The 20,713-nt window shown below is 50.2% G+C and overlaps 1 protein-coding gene across 2 annotated transcripts in view; it reads right to left on the bottom strand.

The window, feature by feature from the left end:
• NTRK3 (neurotrophic receptor tyrosine kinase 3) overlaps positions 1 to 20,713 on the bottom strand; it is a 538,866-nt gene that overhangs the window by 228,251 nt on the left and 289,902 nt on the right. For both annotated transcript variants that reach the window (XM_042988103.1, XM_042988104.1), the window contains 3 exons: positions 18,983 to 19,006; positions 17,495 to 17,556; positions 16,329 to 16,431 (listed from right to left, as the gene is read on the bottom strand). In XM_042988103.1, the coding sequence (XP_042844037.1) occupies positions 16,329 to 16,431; positions 17,495 to 17,556; positions 18,983 to 19,006 (189 nt within the window). The remainder of the gene's footprint in view (positions 1 to 16,328; positions 16,432 to 17,494; positions 17,557 to 18,982; positions 19,007 to 20,713) is intronic.

Below are 20,713 nucleotides of genomic sequence, written 5' to 3'. Positions count from 1 at the left end.
CAAAGGGTGCGTGCTAAGTAGGAAGGAGGCTGGGGAGGCCACTGGGAACCTGACTTCGCCAGTCGGGCCCGGCCACTGGAATTTTTTAAGAGATCCCCAGGTGATGCTAAGGTAGGACCGAGGCTGCAAACCACAGTCCTAAGAGGACCTGTGGATTACCCGCAGCGTTATCTGAATGCAGCCACAGTCGTACTATTTCTCCCCTCGCTACTTAATTGAGGGACTACTACATGGCCAGGGACCAAGTGAATAGCTTTATATACACCTAAAGCATTCATTAACTGGGGAGGCAGAAGCTCAGGATAGTTAATAAGTTGCCGTAAGTGCCACGGCCTCCCAGCAGCAGCCCCCAGACTCGACCCCAGGCCCATCTGACTCTCTGCCATAATGTGCACCAGGAGCACGCCGGGGAAGAAACCGCACTGGTGTGAACACAAGAAGAAGCCGGACAGGTGGTCCAACGCAGCACAGGCTGTGGGGGAAAGGAAGAGACACCGAGGGAGAAGGAGGGCCACTTAAACACCGGGTCATCTCAGGGAAAGGAGTTCTATCGTAGCGTCTGCCCGTGCGGGGGACACCCTGGGGGTGGGAGGAGGGACACAATGCCTGGGAAGAGAATATCCCCACCTCCGTCTCACTGGTAATCAACAGGCATCAAAAGAAATGCCCCCAGATCACACTCCCCATCACAGTAGTAACAGAACCACGGGGGTGCTGGTGATCCGGGGAGGAGCTCCAGTCCGGCCCTTTGGGTACAGAGCCCAAGGTGGTCAGAGGACGTTCGTGCACCCATCTGTCAGACAGCATTAATAATGCGGGGCACGCAAGCCCAACAAGTCTCCCGGGAGAGGCAAGCATTCACCAAACACGCCTTCGATGACGGTGCAAGGTGATGCAGAAGGAAGGTGCATGGGGCTACAAAGGCCAGTCACGGGTGCACCGTCCCCCGCTGGGGGTGGCCAAGGCAGGCCTCCTGGGACAAGGCAGTCCAGGCAGACTGCAGTCTCGGGGAGCACGGAACAGTGCAGGGGCAGAGGAAAGGCCCCAGGGGCAAACAGTGGAAATCCTGCAGCAAGATGAGGTTGGGCCCACCACACCCCGCCAGAAGCATCGGCACTTCTGGTAAGAGCAGGGGGAAGCCTGGAATTTCTGGACACGGAACAAGACACAAGCAAATCTCCACCGCCCAGTGTGGCTCTGCGGCTTTGCAGTGTGGGGCACGTACCAGGGAGCCTGGAATGGAGGGCTGGCAGCAAAGACAGAGGGAGCAGCTCCCAGAGCTATTTGGGAAACGACAGCCACAAGACGGGGGCTGCACCAGAGCAGGCGCAGGTAGAGGGGTGGGGACTGGCAGAGGAGAGATACACGTCGAGAATGAATGACCCTTAAATCTCTGGCTCAAAGGACAGTTCGCTGAGATACAAGTGACAGGGGAGGGAGGCCACCCCGAGCATGCTTTGGGGTACGCTGGCCGAGGCTGCTGGTTCTCACCTGTCTCAGCCACATCTCTGAACCTGAGCCAAGCCCCCAGGTGGCATCTGGAAATGGGGTTTCTGCCGGAGTGTGCTATGTGGTTTTCGGGAGTCATTGTGGAGAGAAGCAGGAAGACAGAGCAGGAAGGAGTGGGGGGGCAGGGATTAAAGGGCCAGAAGCAGCACCACAAAGGGCCCCCACTGGCCTGCATCCCAGTGTCTACCTGACGCAGGATAACTTATTGACTGTTAGCGTGGGGCGTTTGCCACTGGTCTGTGAGCAGGCAGGAGGCGCTCAGATGATGGAGGCAAGTAAAGACCCTGTGAAGGGTCTGTCAAGGGCTTCCTGCAGCTTCTCAGGCTGGGAATCACCATGGCTCCCAGCAGCCCTGGAGTCCTTTCCATTCTGACTTTAAATGGACCAAGAGCACACAGCTTTGGAGTCAGACAGACCCAATGACCCTACTACTGACCTGCCAGAGTCCCAGCCTTCTCATCTGTAGCAAATGGGATGATCGCGTCAACCTCAGAGGAAGGCTGTCAGAATGATGACAATGACTGTATAATTAGCTACTGTTTGGTTGAGCAGTTACACTGCTCCGGGTCTTGGACTCTACGTTCTAGTTCCTGTTCTATGTAAATGATTGAAGCTAATTCGATGAGGAAGCCAAGCCTGCAAGGTTTCACATCACGAAGCCACGTCTCAAGGCCAACCAGGCTCTCAAAACGTGGAAGCTCTTGGTATTCTCAGCAGGTTCTGACCCACCCACACTGCTCCCTGGCAGAGCCATCAGGCTGAACCACCAGGCTCAGAGCCAAGCCGAGTCCCCAGCCAAGGGGCTTTTGCTTCCCCTGGAGTCAGCGAGGTGGCTGAGGCTCAGGCAGGCTGGGGTGGGGAAAAGTGAGGAGGGAAGAAATAGCCCGGACAGCCGAACATTGCCACTCTAGCTCAGACCCACCTTAGATGGGTGGGGTGCAAGCTTATCTCCATGGGCTCCAAGTGGGGAAAACGTTGGCCACCTGGAACCTCGAGCAATCATCACAGGAAGGCCACAAGAAAGTCTCCCGATGCCCACAGGGCCTGGAGACCCCAGGAGTGCTCAGGACCCCCTCGGCTGAGGTGCAGAAGGATCCTAGGACTTGCACCACCATCAAATGCTGGGCCATGGCTACTCCTCCTTGGCTAGGAGCTTAGAGACACGTGGGGACACCGGATCTCCTGGAAACAGGTTTTGAAATTATTCTTCCCCAAAGCCTGGAGAGAAACTGGACTGTCACACTACAACCTTCATACTCTTCGGCTTTGCCTTCCAGCAAACCTGCCATCACTAACGATGTGATCTTGGGCTAATAATCACTTCATCTCTTCAACTGCCTTGACGGGATAATACGGATAATAGCTACCATGCAGAGTTGTTTTAAGGTTTCACTTGTGTCTGAAAAGTGTCTGGCATATAATAAGCACTTTATTAATGGTCACTATAATATGACCTGCTTCTTCAAATAGAAGGAGCTCTTGGAAAGCTCTCCCATCTTCTGATTAATTTTAGGGTCCCCTGTCAACCTACGTCAGGGGTCTGAAATGATGGCCTTATTTATTTTGTAAATAAAGTTTTATTGGAACACAGCCAAGCCCATTCATTTGCATGTTGTCTATGGCTGTTTTCCTGCTACAACAGCAGAGTTTGAGCGATTGCAACAGAAACCATATGGCCAGCAAAGTCTAAAATATTTACTATCTGGCCTTTTTATTAAAAAAAAAAAATGAAGAAGAAGAAGAAGTTTGCCAATTTCTGATTACAATAAAGTTTCCAAACATTAATGAGCACCATAATCACTCAGGGTGTTTTTCTAAGAATAGAGATTCCTAGGACCTAGCACCACAATACTGGATTCAGGAGATGTGGCCCAGGAAATCTGCATTTTCATCAGTCCCCACCACCATCAAGGATTCTGATGCACACTGGAAGGAGCCCTGGTCTGTGTAGTCAGTAATCCTAAGTGACACCAGAGCCCACGATGTCCCCTTGAAGGGGCAGATGGAGCCTCGGTGGGGAGTGAGTCAGCACTCTGCCTCCAGTAAAGGAGTGCAGCCTTCCCCCCAAGCAGCTTCCTGCTTCGTTTTGTTTTAAGGTTCGGTGAAGAATACTTGGAAGACAAAGAAAACAAAAATCACAGAAAATGAAATAAAAAAGCATCCATAATCCCACCATCCAAAAATAACTACTGTTTCCAGTAGTTATTCCTACTGATCTAACTATATGCTCCGGGTACTTTTCCTAGGTATCTATGTGAAAATACTTCCCCTTTATTTTAGGGGAAAAACACAATGAGAAACCTGCTTGCAGTCTTTACTCACTTAGAAATGAACTGTTAACTTTTTCAGGTCAACAAATATTGCTTTAAAGTATCATTTTTTTTAAATATGTACCTGTAAAAAAAAAAAAAAAAGGAACACAGTAAATATATTCACGCATCAAATGATCATACCATGCACCTTAAACTTACACAATGTTATACATCAACTATATCTTAATAAAGTTGGAAAAAAAGAAAAGAAAAAAAAAGGACACAGTAGATCTCTCTGAGCTGATATGGAAGGATCCCAAGAATAAACTGTTGGCAAAAATAACATGGTGCAAAGCAGTCGGTTAAGCGTCCGACTTCGGCTCAGATCATCATCTTGCGGTTTGTGGGTTCGAGCCCCGCATCGGGCTCTGTGCTGACGGCTCAGAGCCTGGAGCCTGCTTAGGATTCTGTGTCTCCCTCTCTCTCTCTGACCCTCGTCCGTTCATGCTGTGTGTGTCTCTCTCTCAAAAAATAAATAAACGTTAAAAAAAAAATACACGCTGACGTCTGTATAAAAGCAGTGGGGGAAACCTCGATCCTGGCACAGCACTGACTATCTCTGGAAGGGTATGCCAGAACCCCTCACAGTGGTGACTCCAGGAGCAGAAAATCAGGCAGAGACTGATACTTGTCACGACGCTATCTTCTGTGCTACTGGGCTTTCTTACTATTTGCGTGTATATCCTTTGAGAAATATTAAAAATCTACTTTCGAAAACTGTCTTTCTTAAATGTCTGCATTGAATTCCATCATAGGCGTGGACCCCAATGTGCTTAACTGGCCATTTGTCGCTAGACCCTTAAGCAATTCTCACTCCGTCTGGTTGACTGGCAGTCACAGTGGAACGAAGGTCCACACACGTAAATGTGGGTGGCCGTTTGTGGGGATTACCGTCGGTTAAATTCTCAGAAGTGGAATTACTCGGACGTGGGCCTCTCGTGATTTTAGCCTTTTAATGAAAACGCCAGGCCACCTTCCACAATGGCTGCCCCCAATCCACACGCTCAGCAACAGCAGACGTGTGCGTCCACTTCCCCATTTTCTTAAATGGTCCTAATTTCTGCTCGTGCTTCTCTTCGGAAGTCCGCACGCCCCACACGGAGCCAGATCGGGCAGGCATCTCGCCCCCACGAAGCAAGCCCGGGCGGGGGCTGGTGCTGCTGGAGCCACTTCCACCAGTAACGGCTAATAAAAGCGCTCAACCCCTGCCTGCTCTTCCTAGAGGCTGAGCCAACAATGGGGTGCCCCTCGGCACCCCCTCCACTGGTCCAAGGCCAATCTGCCAAACTCCACTTATTTGGAAGGAGTCACTCTGCAAAGCGGTTCCTAGAACCATTCAGGCGCCCTCCTCGGGGCTTCGTGTCGGGCCCTGCTGGCAGACGGACAGACACTGGCATTCTTCTCCCCTGCCTGGAACAGGTCTGCATGGCTGCTACAGCACAGAGGCCCCTTTGAATTCAGGATGCCTGTCAGGTAGACAGGCTTGGCATTTCTGGGACTGGCGGGAAAAAAAAAAAAACTGTTCCAGTCTTTGGCCAACGATATGCAATTGTTATTCCGCAGTGAACTGGAGGGCAGGCCAGGCATCCTGTGCAAATATGGACTCCTGGAGCAGCAGGACAGAGGAGAAGGCAAGTCCAGCCTCCAGCAGGCAGCCTGGGCAAGCACCAACTGAACCCATGGGGCCTCCTCCCCCGACGGCCCTACCCTGACCCAGTCCGGGGCCTGCCAGTCCAAGCTTCTCCCGTTTCGTGTAGCGCCCAGCACCGCACTCAAGATCAGCCGTGGGAGGAGGAGCAAACAGGACACACAAGCTTCTAGAAGAGGAGAGGAACCCTGGGCTGGGAATGCCAGCCTGCCAACTGACCACTGGCCTCTCGGGGGCCCTGCCCCAGGCCCTCGTCAAAGGGGACATCAGTGGCAACTGACCTCGCACCTGTCATGGAGATAAGTGGATGTGGCAGCAGGCCTCACAAACACCTCTGCATGGAACGAGGTGGCAGTTTGGTTTGAACCAGGGAAGCCACTACAGAAACTGCCCTAGGAAACACGAGAAGCTGATTTACCCGAACAGGGGAACACTGAAATGCCCTAGGAGCACAGGCACACCTCAGGGGTGCCTGGGGGGCTCAGTCAGTTAAACGTTGGGCTCTTGACTTCAGCTCAGGTCACGATCTCACAGTCCGTTGAGTTCCAGCCCCACGTCGGGCTCTGCGTTGATGGTGTGGAGCCCGCTTGGGATTCTCTCTCCCCCTCTCTCTCTGTTCCTCCCCCGCTTGTGTTCTCTCTCTCTCAAAAGAAACAAACTTAAGGGAAAAAAAAAAGTGCAGGTACACCTCAGAGATGCTGCGGGTTCAGTTCCAGACCACTGCAACAATGTGCAAACAGCAATAAAGTGAGTCAAATTAATGTTCTGGTTCCCCAGTGTGTAGAAAAGTTATGTTTACGCTACACTATAGTGGGCAATAGTACAATGTCTAATAATGTATATGCCTAAATTAAAAAGTATTTTATGGATAAAACATGCTAACCTTCATCTGAGTTCTCAGGGAGTCATAATGACCAATCAGAGGTTACCAAAACAAATATAATCACAAAAATGCCTGAAATACTGTGAGAATTACCAAAACGTGACAACAGAGACATAAAGTGGGCAAACCCCATTGGAAAAATGGCATTGGTAGGCTTGTTTGACGTGAAGGTTACCACAAACCTTCAACCTGCAAAAAAATATGCAGGATCTGTGTGGAGCACAATAAAATGAGGCTAGCCTGTGTTGGTTAGATTGTGTAGTCTTTCTGTCGCATTACTCCAGCCAAGAGAGTAAGCCTCAGAGGTTGGCTAGCATTGGTAAAGGCCCACAGGATGAAATGGAAAACAGAGATCGGACCTAAGTCCCAGGTCATAGACCTGAGGTTTTCCCCAGTGGCTTTTAGTCCCTTGTATGGGCCTAAGTCCCTAGAAGTACAGGCCACAGAGCTGTCTCTGGAAGCATCTCAAAAATGCGGACTCTCAACACTTCTCTAGGCCCGATTAATCAGAATCTGCATTTTCAGGGCACCTGGATGGCTCAGTAGGTTAAACATCTGACTCTTGATTTTGGCTCTGGTCATGATCGTATGGTCCATGAGTTCAAGCCCCACATTGGGCTCTGTGCTGACAGTGTGGAACATGCTTGGGATTCTCTCTCTCCCTCTTTCTCTGCCCCTCCCCTGCTGCCTCACTCATTCTCTCTCTCTCTCTCTCTCAAAATAAATAAACATTAAAAAAAAAAAGAATCTTCATTTTCACAGGATCCCCAGCATCTCCCCACCAAGGTTCATTCGCACAGGAGAGTCTGAGAAAGGCTGGCGGTATTATCACCCGTTATTTCTCGACAAGTGTAAGAGAATGGTTCCTAAACTCAGTGAGCATCAGAATGCCTGGAGAGACTGCTTGTCCCCTGCTTCACTCCCGGTTCTGACCCAGTGGGTGTGGGGCGAATCCCAGGCATCTGCACGTCTAACAAGCTCCCAAGTGATCAGATCAGCCGGTCCGCAGACAGCACACAGAGCCAGCAGCAAGTGAAATAGACGACTGCATCTTGGACCCGGACACCACTGGTTCTCCACCTTGGCCGCACAAGTGAAATCCAAAAAGCGTGCCTGTGCCTGGTGTTCACCTCTGGGTTCTGATTTAATGGGTCTGAGGTGCAGCCTGGGCTGAGGGATGTATGTAATTTCACTCGGTGATTGGAATGTCCAGCTAAGATTGAGAACCACAGATTGAAGTGACCTCATTTAACACCTGGTCTTCCTACCTCCCGGTCACATGATGTTGGGTAAGCCAGCCATTCTGAGCAGATTTCTCATCCTCAGAACGGGAGGAATAGCTACCTATGAAGACGATTTGTAAGATAGAGTAGGCATTTGGTACACAGGAAGTACTCAACATATGTTCATCGCCTCCCATTCTCTCTCCCTGCTATGTGAAAAGGGTGTGCCTGGGTGGCTCAGTGGGTTAAGCGTCTGACTCTGGATTTTGGCTCGGGTCACAATTTCACAGTTCATGGGTTCGACCCTCATGTTGGGCTCGGTGCAGACAGTGCCGAGCCTGCTTGGGATTCTCTCCCTCCTTCTGTCCCTCTTCCCCTCTCAAACTCTCTCTTAAAATAAATAAACTTAAAAAAAAAAAAAAAGAAAAATCAGCTAATATTCTTCTCTTTTACCCCAAATCCCAGCTGCTCTGGAAAAAGGAAGCACAGAAATATGTTTTCTTCAACACCATTCAAGGAAAGATAAAGTCGCTAGGGCCTGCATTCGGGGAGCAGAGCTGGCTTCACGGGCCTGCACCCCGACTCCATGCTCAGGAAAGCCCCGCGCTTGGGGCAGAAAGCTCTACTGTAGCCGCCTTGAAATTCTAATGCTTTTTGAACATCTTGCACTGGGTCCCACCAATTAGGGAGCCAATCCTGTCAAGGGGGAAGCTAGTGAGGCTGGTACGGGGGTGCCAGCAAATCCCTTCTGGCTTACGGAAGCAGACTTAATACAAGAGAAAAGAATACAGGGGCTTGTACCAGGGTGATTTGGGGAATCTCTCTCTAAATGTACTAGGGAATCGAGGAAGGGAGAAGAGTGTACTGTTAACCCTCTGTGTGAAAGAACCAGGAAGAGACCAGGCCGACCAGAGGTTCCTCTTCCTCTCCTCTCGAAGCTTGGGGCCGGAGCGGGCAGCGGACTCACCTGGTCCCTGAGCCACAGCTGGACAGAGGACACCATTCCCTCTGCAGCACACCGCTCTGTCACCCCATGTGGCTCACCCCCATGATGGATGCGCGGCGCGAAGGGCAGGGGAGGGAGAAGGAACGGTGGCCGGGGATCTGCAGCAGTTGGCAGGTTTGTTATTGTTTTCCACGTGTGGTTTTTCTCCCCGTGTCCAAAAGCGTGTTTCCCGATCAACAGTTGTTTTGATCTCTTTGCTCAATTGCCTGTGGTCTGGAGGGCGGACCTCTGGACACCCCAAAGCCTTCTGCAGTTCACGGGGGAACAGACTGCATAAACACAGGGCTCAGGCAGCGCTGCCACGTGGAAGTTTCTCATTAGCTACAGTCCACGGTCACTCTTCCTCTGGGCAAGTGAAAGCCTCTAGGATGCACAGGAGACGCAGACACGGAAAGAATGCTCCACGAGAAGGTGGAGGCTTCTGCTGCAACTAGATTTTGAGGGGGGGCAAAACCATGTTGGACAAAGTAGACTGTGAGAAAGTCCAGGTTGGCAACCGCCACCCATTTTGGTTTCCGTCCTGGTCCCGTGATACAGGAGGACATCTGGATCGGTGAGAAAGTATGTCACCGGAACTCTAGATGAATAATAAAATACTGAAAATTGGTGAAGTTTTCAAGAGTAAAAATTAGTATAGATTTGACTTTATTCCCAGTTTTTAAAAAATCCCTTTGGCTAACTCATATCCTGATATATTTTTCTTAGGTGTGAAACTTCCGTGAGGGCCAGTGTTTGAACTACAGGAATGTGTAAGGCATGTGACTGTCAATTGTCACATGAGTCCTAGGGGACAAAAGGCGGAGAACTTCTACACCGAGGTGTCGAAGGATGTTAACCCTGCGGGAACCAGTTTGAACAACATGGATTAAAAAGAACTGTATCTTACTGCCAAAAATCAAGGGAGTCAGAGAGGCAATCGCTCTAGCTATGGAGCCAAACATACTGGCCACGCTTGGCCCTACTGAATGGGACGCAGGACCCTGCCAAGAACAGCCAGCTAGCAGGTAACGACAGAGGAAAAACATTTCGTAGCAGACTCTATCTCCAGGGATTTCCTTTTTCAAATACAAGATTCGGCACCAGAGAGCAGCCGGTTCCCTGGAGCCCTGACAAAGGCACGGAGCAGTCCCCAGTCCAAAAATGACCCATGGCGACGGTGCAGGGTCTTCTAGAACCGTTCGCCTCACATCCGCAAAACCCTCACGAACACGGGGCAGCAGAGGCGTGCTAAAAAAAAAACATACACTGCCTCCCAGCCTTCTTCTCAAAGCTCTGGGCACCACGTCCTAGAATTCAGTCACCAAGTGCGGTGAGACTTCATCTGCAGCCAGGAACTCGCAATGAAGTCCAAGCAGAGGAAGAGAAGCAGAAGTCTCCTGGATTCAATTACTTTACGTCCTGCCTGCAGATTGGCCACATACCTAACCTATTTAACAAGAACTTGAGCAGATGTTGGGAGTGTTCTTGGGGGTAGAAGGGTCTGTCGAGGAGCCCAAAAGGAGAGAAAGGGCAAGAAACGTTTGTTAGCAGAGTACAAGGAACTAGGATAACAATATAGGAAATGAATCCAAAAACTACTCTCAAAATTATGTTCAAAGAACCACTGTCCACCAGCAATCCCAAGCCAGGAATCCCTAGTACAGGACCACTGCAACGGTCCAAGGTTCCTTCCTCCCTGGCATACCTCAACTCAGAGGAGGAAATGGAAAAAGAAGTCAAGAAAGAAAAATAAGCAAGAAGGAAGGATGAATGTATTCGAGGAAGTCAGGAAACCCAAGTCCTTTACCCGGTTTCACTTTTGCCTTGCACTGCTCTTGGCTTCTGATTCAGTTACAGAGAGGTCAGATGGTGTATTTCTCAGGGCAGAAGAAGCTATCCTTTCAGTGGCACCAACAGCATGCTCACCTATGGTCCACATGGCCTTCCGACAGTCCCAGAATTCTGCTATCTCCACACCACTCTCCTGACATCAATTCCCTAGCGGTGTGCTCACAGCTGGGGACACATGGACCCTCTAGCCCAGCTGAGGAAGAAATGATGCCAGTTGGAGCATCGAACCTGAGGAGACCAAGAGCCCTCCCAGCCCCACCTCCACCTAGCCGGAAGAAGTCCTTCTTGGTGCAATGCTCCAAGGCTAGAAAACAGCTCAGAAATGATGCCTTTCCAGGTCCAACCATCCCCCTTCACCAACAGGTTAACCAGAGCGATAATAAGACCATTCAACACAAGCCCCAACCCCCCGATATGTTTTGGCAGGAGCCAGCCCCTCCAAATCAAGACTCTGGCAGGATTCTACAATCCACTCAGAAGACAGTTACCATCTGTTTATGGAAAGAATGTTAATAACCCCCAATCATCATCAAATAGGCAACCACTTTACTTTAAGTACCTATTAACGGACGCTAATTCACAATGGAACGGTCCTGGAGTGCCCATCCACAGGCACCAGCACTCATCCAACCATTAGGATAAACGGAAAGCGTAGGCTGATGAGGCACTTGAGGTATTACCGGAAGCCCCAGCAACAGCGCTAGCCTACCTTCCTCCCCAGCCTTCCGGTTTCCGCTGCCCTGTTGTGAGGTCTCCAACACGTCCAGAAAGAAACGCAGGAAGTCCCCTGAGCCAGGGAAGCAGGACTCTCCCATCAGCCCCCAACTTTCCCCCAGGCCAGGTGTGCCCCAGCTTGAGAAAAGTAGATTAACAAGAGGCATTGCTGAAAGCCCCACTCAAGTGAGACAGCATTCAAAGACAAAGCGTTGGAAGAACTGGGTTGATCTCCGAGTTCATCTCCCGGACCGTCCCAGGCTCTCTGCACACACCATGTATGTGGGATATAGGGCCAGCGCTGTGCTAAGATAGCTGTGCACTCAGCAGGTTACTGCACTTCTCTGATCTGTCTCCTGACCTGCACAATGGGGGCATTCACCTAGTAAGTCTAAGGTTTGTTTCAGCTCTAAGAAACCAGTATTCTGTCTCTTCGATGGGAGTTAAGAGGAAGTCAAACAGTATGAACTACACCACTACAGCGTCCCTGGTCTAGAAGTGTGTAAGGACTTGGAAGGTAGTCATGAGGGAAGAGGCCAAATACTGGCTACAAAAACCCACACACTTGCTTCTTTCTCTCTCTGTTAAATAACTAGGATACCTTATATGAAAACTACAGGACCTATTTTACTATTTCAAGACACACGTGCATCATTTATTTGATCATTTTTCTAACAACATATGAAATGAAGATGGCAGGTGCACTGAGGATGTTCATGATGGGGCGGCCAAGACCAAGGAGTTAGGTCATTCCCTGGCCATGAAAAGTGGTTGGGGCTGTGAGCCGGGAGTCCTAAACCCAACTCGGCCTAACCACACCCTGAATCCAGAGCACAACACTTCCTTTTCTGAGCCACAGCTCCTTCGTCCATAAATGCAGACACCATTAAGCACCACAGATCACAGCCATGGTCTTCTGATGTCCAGTTTAAAAATATTTTGGGAAAGGGAGGTTGGTGTAAACTCTCAACCATGCCATTTCCAGGCCCAGGACGCACTGGCACAATACAATTAGTTCTTAAAATACTGAAATGTTTGTATATGTTTACCTCCCAGTACATGGCCCTTGCCCTGCCTCTCCCAACCATCCCAGGATCCAGCAATCCAAGAGTTAAACCCTGGCACAGCAGGGAGCCTCCAGGTCCCTGCCCCTGCTGGGGGTGGGGGAGGGCACCGCCTTCTGTTCTGAAGGCCAGTTCCCAAAGCAAACTATACCAAACACTTAAACAATCACCCCCCACTGCTCTAAAGTCACACTGGGCTTCAGCAACAGCCCAAGGAAACCCCCACTGCTCTAGCTCAGAATCATTTCAAAACCTTCCTGATTCCAAGAGATGCGCTCCCACGCGAATGTGACCCTTCCTCAAGCCAGTGCTGATGAACAAGATGGCAGGTGATCAAAGTAAAGAGGTGTCTGGGGTGCCTGGGTGGCTCAGTCAGTTAACTGTCTGACTCTGGATTCGGGTTCAGGTCATGATCTCAAGGCTCATGAGCTCGAGCTCAGTGTTGTGCTCTGCATTGACAGCACAGGAGCCTGCTTGGGATTCTCTCTCTCCTCCCCAAATGCGTGCACACTATCAAAATAAACAAACTTTAAACACACACACACACACACACACAATGTGTTTTATAAATGTACACACATATATGCACACATAAATCCACACATGTATGTATGTGCATACTTTCTCGTATACGGTATATATTGGTTTATATCACATACTGTACGTGATCACTCGTGGGTGTGTTATAGTCTTTCATCATGCCGGTTAAAACTATTTTGGCACAAGTTCTCTTGTCCAAATTAAGTTTATTAATAAGATCGATGTAAGAAATATACACACTTTCATTTTCTAGATGTCTATGGGTGCAATTCGTGACCCGTAAAAGAACAAACAAAATACATCTGTATATGTGTATATACACACAGAAGTGTAAAAATGAACTGGTTGCCAACCTGGCCATTCGCATCACCATGGGGTGGAGGCAGCCTGCAGGGTGTGAGCTGGTGGGGGCAGCCTGCAGGGTGTGAGCTGGTGGGGGAGAGGGTCAAAGGGGGGAGGGCAGGTGCTCAGAGACAGCAGAGAAAGAGAGGTAGAGACACAAGGAGAGGGAGAAACACAGTGGACTGATGGACACACACGAAGCCCAGGTTGGTGGCTGTCCATGGGGACACTCCTTCGGCCTTGGGCATGGGACCAGAGGCGAGAGCTAAAGCAAATTTCGTTGGTCAGCAATGTCTCCTCCCTTTATTCTAAGAATAAAACATTCCATGCGAATATAAAAACAAAACAGTAAAAGTTACTTATTCTGAGTGGTCAGAATACGAATATTTGTTATACCAACCTTCGCATTTCTGTATCTTTTCTTATTTCTCAAAAGGAAGAAAGGTTCACATTAACAGTCCCCCCTCGTCCACACAATGTGTTCCGGGCCCTCAGGTGTGGACACTGGGTATTATTTCTGAGTTTCCCCCATTATCCCCACTCTATCTCCCACTGCCCTGACACCTCCAATTGCCAAAGTCGCCCTTATTAGCCCATTACTGAGTTACGCACACGCTGTGCTTTCTTTTATGATTAACTATACAGTCATCTATTTCAAGTTCAACAAGCATTTGTCAGACATTGTGCGAAGTTTCAGGCATCCCGGGCCGAGTGATCTGTGGTTTCTGGTCCAGCAGAACAGTCAGATGATGTGTGTGCCAAGGAATGACAAGGCACTGGGATTAGTACAGAATAAAAGCATCCTTACTAAATACTGCGTGTGACAAAGGAGGGCATGACTGAGTCAAGAGGACAGCCCTTCCTAGAAGGACAATAAAAGGAGCCAGGAAAGGCTTATACATAAAGAAAAGAAGGGGGGAAATTACATCCCCAGAGCCCCTTTTATATGCCAATTACACGTAAATCTCAACACTCAGCAATCCAGTAAGGCAAGAGATGCTTCAAGGGGTTAAGTAACTGCTAAAAACAAGGAGCAATTAAATGGCATCTGCAGAGTCTAACTGAGATTTGAACATTCAAAGCTGAGCATGGGGTGGATATCAAGAGGTGGAGTGGGGAGCTCCTGGTACCCACACCTTCACTCTCTTTCCCAGACTGGGATGCCTACTAGCAACAAAAGATCAGGGTGTATGCAGCCTGGGGCATCTACTCACTCATCCTAAAATGGGGCCCAAACCCAAGTAATCAGGCGTAATAAGAGCAGAGACATGCAGGCTTAATCCTCAACAAGGTCAGCCTGGGACCCACCCCCACGTCTGGCCTCCAAGTACAGCCTTCCTTCCTCAGGCTGCCTGGCTCTCAAGTAGGGGACACACCCCTCCCACCTATGGGGACGTGTTCTCCTAGGCCATCCAGGGCCAAGGAGGCAGCTCAGCCCCGGAGAGGGGAGCGGGGGCTGAGAGAGAGGCTCCGAGGACAGCTGAGGGGAAGGCACCGCCCTGGATGCTGCCTAATCCATCCGACATGGGGACACACTGTTCCAGAAACCGGATGACAATTAATAGGAAAAATCTGCTCTCTCAGTGCTGCCAAGCATGTCACAGGGTCTCAGCTGGTGGCGTGCCTCCTCGGCGAGGAGCAGAAATGCCCCATTCTTCCCTTTGGTCAAGGCCCTGATGTCTTCTCAGGTGGAAGGAGAAACAGCTAGGAAGAAGGTTCCTCCCACGATCGGAAAACTTTGCCCAAGCAACAGTCTATGCAGGGGCCCCAAAGCCAGGGGCCCGAGGGTTACACCAAGATCGAAGGCTCGGGGCTCACTCAGTGCTTTTCATCCTCCACCTCTGTGAAGCCCTGTCTGGCACAGGGGAGCACGTGCAGATGAGGCATCTCCAATCAAGGTGCCTCCCAGTGGTCTGATCTTGCTGAAGTCATGGGGCTTTGGGTCAAACTTCCATCCCCTCTTTATAACTGGCCTGCACACATTATTTCTCCGGCTCAAAATATTTCGTATGATTCAAGAAAACCTGGCTTGCCTCGCTGTGACCTGTTCGGCTTAATCAAGAACGGAAAGAGAGTACAGAGGCAGGGAGCTTCTAAGAAGCCCGTAGTCTGCCCTCCTCTTTTCCATCTTTCTATTTTTCTATAGGTATCTTTTGCTGAGTATCAGCATTCTCAACTTTTGGGGGAGTCACAGGATATTTTGAGAGTGTAACAGAAGAGGGGGACTAGTTCCGTTCCAGACCCCCTTGCGACCCCACCGCCACGTACACTCAAACATGTGCATGAGTTCAGGGGACCACAGTCCCTGGAGATCTCATTCTTGTGCCCTCCTTCAGTCCCAGAGTCCAGAGGTCAGGACCCTCACCACAGATACCAGTTCATGTGTAGAAGCTGCAGAAATTCATCTCTGTGGATGCCATACTCTCACCAGAAAGCCCCAACCTGGATCCTAGCTAGCAACCTGCCAGCTTGTTGGACCTTTTCATCATCCTTCCCTACCTACCTCTCGTCTGACACCAGCCATAAAAGGAAACCCCAGAGGGGAAGAGGTCCTGAAATTCAAGTTTCTGCTTGAGAACTGGTACCCAGCCTCCCTGGAGCCATCTGGTCTGATCCATCCCTGGGACTGGGCAGATGGATGCTAATTCACCGTGTTAACCCCTTTTGTGCCACTCCCCCACCCTGAGCCTTGGTGGAAAAGCCTCAGCGCACAGCCCACCCTGGCCATAACGGGCTGAGTCCTCGGCGTTGTGGAAGCTGGCCAGCAGATTCAGCAACCATGTTGATCTTGGCATCCGTTCCGGGACACTGTGTAGAGCTACGTGCGGAAATGCCATTGCACGGGCAACCTCCCAAAGCCAGGGTCCACCGCCCCACATCTAGCCGTGCTGATACCTTCTCATCCCAAATCCAAGGCAAGTGTGGCAAGAGAGAAACCAAGTGACTCCAACAAGGAGTCCTTTTTCTTACCAACGGCCTTCACAAACTACCCTCACGCAGCAGCCAAGCTACGCGATGCTTCCGGCAATCACGGCAAAACCAGGCAACCCACAGTCTGGCCCCCGCAGACACCAACACAGCTTCCAATCCATCACTACCAATAATAAGGTGTAGACAGGCGTCTCCACCAGGACCACTTAAGCACACTACCAGACAGGCCCTCCTGGAGAGCGAAGGGAGAATTAAAACCGCATCTTTTGATCAAAAGGAACCACGGTTCCCCCACGAGACCCTTGCAAATGAAAATCCCACCTTACCCTTCATTCCAAATTTGGACCGTCGACCGTACTTGTTGATCATGATGAAGAGAACCACCAACAGGACGCAGGCAAAAGCAGCAAGTCCAACAGCTATGGATACCTGGAGGGGCCAAAAGCAGACGGTTGAGAACAGTCACGGGAAACCCACATGCGCCCAAATGAAAGCGGTCCCACCGCAGGCACAGCTGCAGCCCATTCAGGACTTTGTAAAGACTTGAGTGAAGTCTTTAGAAGCAGTAATTCATGAGACGTTCAGCACATTAAAAGAAAATTAATTCCCCAACTGGATGAGAGAACATTCCATGATTCAGCCTCTCATCTGGGAGCCATCATCCGCAGTGCAAGGGTGGTTTCAGAGGGGTTTGTCTATTGTTTGTTGTCGTTTTTGTTTTTTTTTTAAGTTTATTTATTTCGAAAGAGAGAGAGGGAGAGAAAGGAGCACAAGCAGGGAAGGGGCAGAGAGAGAGAGGTAAAGAGAGAATCCCAAGCAGACTCCATAATGCCTGGCCAGAATCCAAGGTGGGGCTTGAACTCATAAACCGTGAGATCATAACCTGAGCTGAAGTCCAGAGTCAGACACTTAACCGACTGAGCCACTCAGGTGCCCCTGTTTGTTATTTTAATGAACAACAACAAAGAAAGCAAAAAACAAACAAACAAAAAACTCTGTACCTTCACGCTGACATTCTTTACAGAATATTCTTATCCAGAACGTTCTAGGAGATCTGGACTCTAAAAAAGCCCCCTTTGCTCCCCTCTCCAGAGAAATCTCTGGCTCTGAGAGTCAGGCAGGGGAGGTGGGGGGCTTGAAAAACCCACCCAAGGATACGCTCTGAGCAACTTCGACTTTCGTAGGAGACTTGTGTGGCTAGCGTCCCCTTCAAATCAGGCCCATCCAGGCTCCTAACAGCGGGGATTTTCAAACCGTTCTCTTCGGAGCCCTAGGGCCTACAGCGGCTCCTCAAAGACTTCCTCAAACAATGACTTATTCTCATCAAACAAGGCAGGTTTCAAACACCTGAAAGGAGGTCATTCATCACAGTTTTGTTCTTTTCTCTGCTGTATACACAGGCTCCAAGCAAGGTAAAACGTCAGCTACTAAAACGAAGTCTGAAAACAACTTCCTTAGTGAACACCTTCCCCTTGATCAAAAAGTGACTCACCCCAAAAGTGTCTTCCTCCGGTTTGTGGGTCACAGTGATGGGCGTGGGGCTCACATCGTAGACTGAAAACCAAACAGAAGAGGAGGAGGAGGTTGGCTCTCACTGGTCTCAGCCACAGTCCCCGCCCGAATCTCAAGGACCCCTCAGGAGTTCCTGCTGGAGAACATCCCCTTCAAGCCAGACTCTGACTGTCGGACCTCCTCAGGCTTTGCAGGAGTCCCCAGGGACCAGGCCCCTTCAGGCTGCCTAGCTGGTGCTGACAGCTCAAGGGCAAACTCTGCAAGGAATAAAGTACCCTCACTGCCATCCCCCTGCCCCCATTCCAGAACAAGCAATGTCACCTGGGCCACGTGGGCCATGAACTATTAGGTACAAAGGGGTAGAAAAAATGGTTTGGGATCCCGGCCAGGGTCTGCACTGGGCACATTTGGTGGTGATGGCAGCTGGTGCTGATGCTCGGCTACCCTCTGTTGTGGGCTCTCCTGCTCCTGTCCCGGGCTCCCCAGGGCCCCTCCTCTCTCTCTCTCTCTTTACTCCTCAGCAAGACCCAGGAGGCCCGCGGCTCCAAGAACAGCCCAGTGTCCGCTCCCCTACCGCAGAGGTCAGGACAATGGCAGCTCAGGGTAAGACGCAAGAAGGTCCATCTGACCAGGAGGCACCACCTTTTCCCAGCAAAGCCTGGACGGGAAGCCAAGTGTCCATTTGTCCTCTGTCTCAAGTCACCTCCTGGCCACGAAACGGCCCCAATTCAGAAATCTCTGGAGGGACATTCTGTGAGATGACAAGACCTCTCAGACCAAGGACAAATAAAGGAATCACAGACGATCTTCACGTCTGTGCCAAACGGTAAGGGGTGCGCTCGGTAGGACTGTCCACTATCTCAGCCCACACACAGGGCAGAAATGAGTGCCCGCTGCTCTCCCACAGGGGACAGAAGGAAAAGCAATAAATACAGGTTTCCCCACAGTCCATGAGCAAAACACCACATTGTCTAGTCCTAGCCCCAAACTGCTTATAAACTGAGCCTCGATAATTCCACTTGAGGACACACAAGCCTATCAGGAGAGCTGGTAAATCACTCACAAGGTGAGTCCCAGCCAGAGTCTGGGGTCCTCAGAGCAGGTGAGGAACACAGGTGTAGAGGCTCCCCGTTCTCTCCACAAGAACAGGGTTGACCAACAGGGGTCTTACCCGGGAATATGAAACCCCACATCCCTCCTTCCCATCCAGGCAGGGAGACCCACAACAGGCTCAGACCTCCGAGAACTCCCTGGGGGAAACTGAGGCCAAGAGCCCAAGAGGCGTGCACCTGGAGCTTCCTAAGAGGTATTTCTACTCTCCGGCTGACCTTCACAATTCACTCAGATGCTCTCAGCTGCCAGGGGTCTGGGGGCGGCCGTGGAATAGGAAAGCGGGCTAGGTGGATTCAATAATTACTGAAAGTATCAGAATGAATCAGTTCCAAAGCAGAAAGTAAAGCAGACTTACTAGAGACAAAGTTATCCGTGCTCTCTGCAAAAAAGACAAAGAGATAATTAACAAGTGTAATAAAAACCAGAACAGATGCACCCTAGCTTCCTAATAGCTGCGACCTCCCCCATTCGCCATGATTCCCCCGTCACCCGGCAACTGAAAACTAAACTCCTTGGCATATCCACCCCTCCTCCACACTACACAACCCCTTCAGGAGGTGGTCTTCCAAGTGGGAAGGAAGGAGAGAGAAAGCTCCTAGCTTCGAGGGAGGTGGCCCGGCCCACCTGGGGCCTATGAGACGGAAAATTAAAACGAGACACAACGTCTCACCCACGGTGCTCCGTCCTTCGGGTACCCAGAGTGCTGGGGGTGTTGGTGGTACCTCAGAGCCAAGAAGAAATGCTGCACGGGTGGGCTTCCCCGGACCTTCCCTGAAAATGCCAGCAGCTATGACCCCAAGACTGAATTCCTCAAACTGACACGTGGAGTTTATTCTGGCGGGTCCCGGAGACGTTCCTGGGAATCCCTCTATGACTCTGCCCGACCCCCGGACGAAAATGTGGTACTGGATCTTTGCCTCTAGAAATGGCTCACCTAACAGTGAAAGCTCGTCATTATTAGACATCGATTATGAGCCAGGGGCTGAGCTACATGCTCTATGTCACACATCGCTCGATCCTTACAAGCATCCGAGCAGGTGGAGAGCACTATCCCCGTTTAACAGAAACAGAAACAAGCTTACGGAGGTTAAGGAAGGAACCGCATCTCACTCATCCAAGAGGGCACAGAAGGAGCTGAATTCAAATCCAAGTCTGAGCTCATAACCACTCTATCAGAGATTCTCAAATTCTAGCAGGGAATAGGACCATCTAGGGCGTGAGCACTGTCTTTCTCCAATCAAAGGAATGAGGGCTTCCTGGAGAAATGCATCATTTCAGGCCTGGGTCAGAGGAAGCATAAGATGTACCTGGAATATCTCATAGTACTGGAAAGTAAGAAAGGGCTCCAAATTAATGGGGGCACGGGCAAAGAACACAGGAGCCAAGGTGAAGGAGCTTCCAATGACCAAATTTGGGACAGTTAAGCAATAATATAAATAAAGACAGTCATGGATTGTTATAGGCTGAATTATCTCCACCCAAAATCCATATGGTTGAGATCCTAATCTCCAGTTCTTCAGAACATGACTGCACGGAGAGACAGGGTCTTTAAAGAGGTATTAAGTTAAAATAAAGTCATTAGGGTGGAAGCTAATCCAGTACGGCTGGTGTCCTTCTAAGAGAGGATATGAGGACACAGACACACACGGAAGGAAGACCACGCAGAGATACAGAAAGAAAACACCCATCTGCGGGCGCCTGGGGGGGCTCAGGCGGGTAAGTGTCCAACTTCGGCTCAGGTCATTATCTCGTGGTTCATGGGTTCAAGCCCTGCGTCGGGCTCTGTGCTGACAGCTCAGAGCCTGGGCCTGCTTCGGATCCTGTGTGTCCCTCTCTCTGTGTGTCCCTCCCCACTTCGTGCACGGTCTCTCTCAAAAATAAATAAACGTTAAAAAAAAATTAAAGAGAAAAAAAGAAGACACCTGTCTGCAAGCCAAGGAAGAGAGAGGCCTCAGACGGCATCAACCTTGTGGACACCTAACCTCCAGGCTTGGGAGGAAATAAATGTCTCTTGTTTAAGCCGTCCAGTCTGTGACACTCCCTTATGGTATAGCCCAAGCAAACTACATGCATCATAAGTCACAGG

Source organism: Panthera tigris, chromosome B3 (assembly GCF_018350195.1).
Source record: "Panthera tigris isolate Pti1 chromosome B3, P.tigris_Pti1_mat1.1, whole genome shotgun sequence".
NCBI lineage: Eukaryota > Metazoa > Chordata > Mammalia > Carnivora > Felidae > Panthera > Panthera tigris.
The sequence above is the reverse complement of the archived record's forward strand: the minus strand, read 5'-3'. Positions and strand labels throughout refer to the sequence as shown.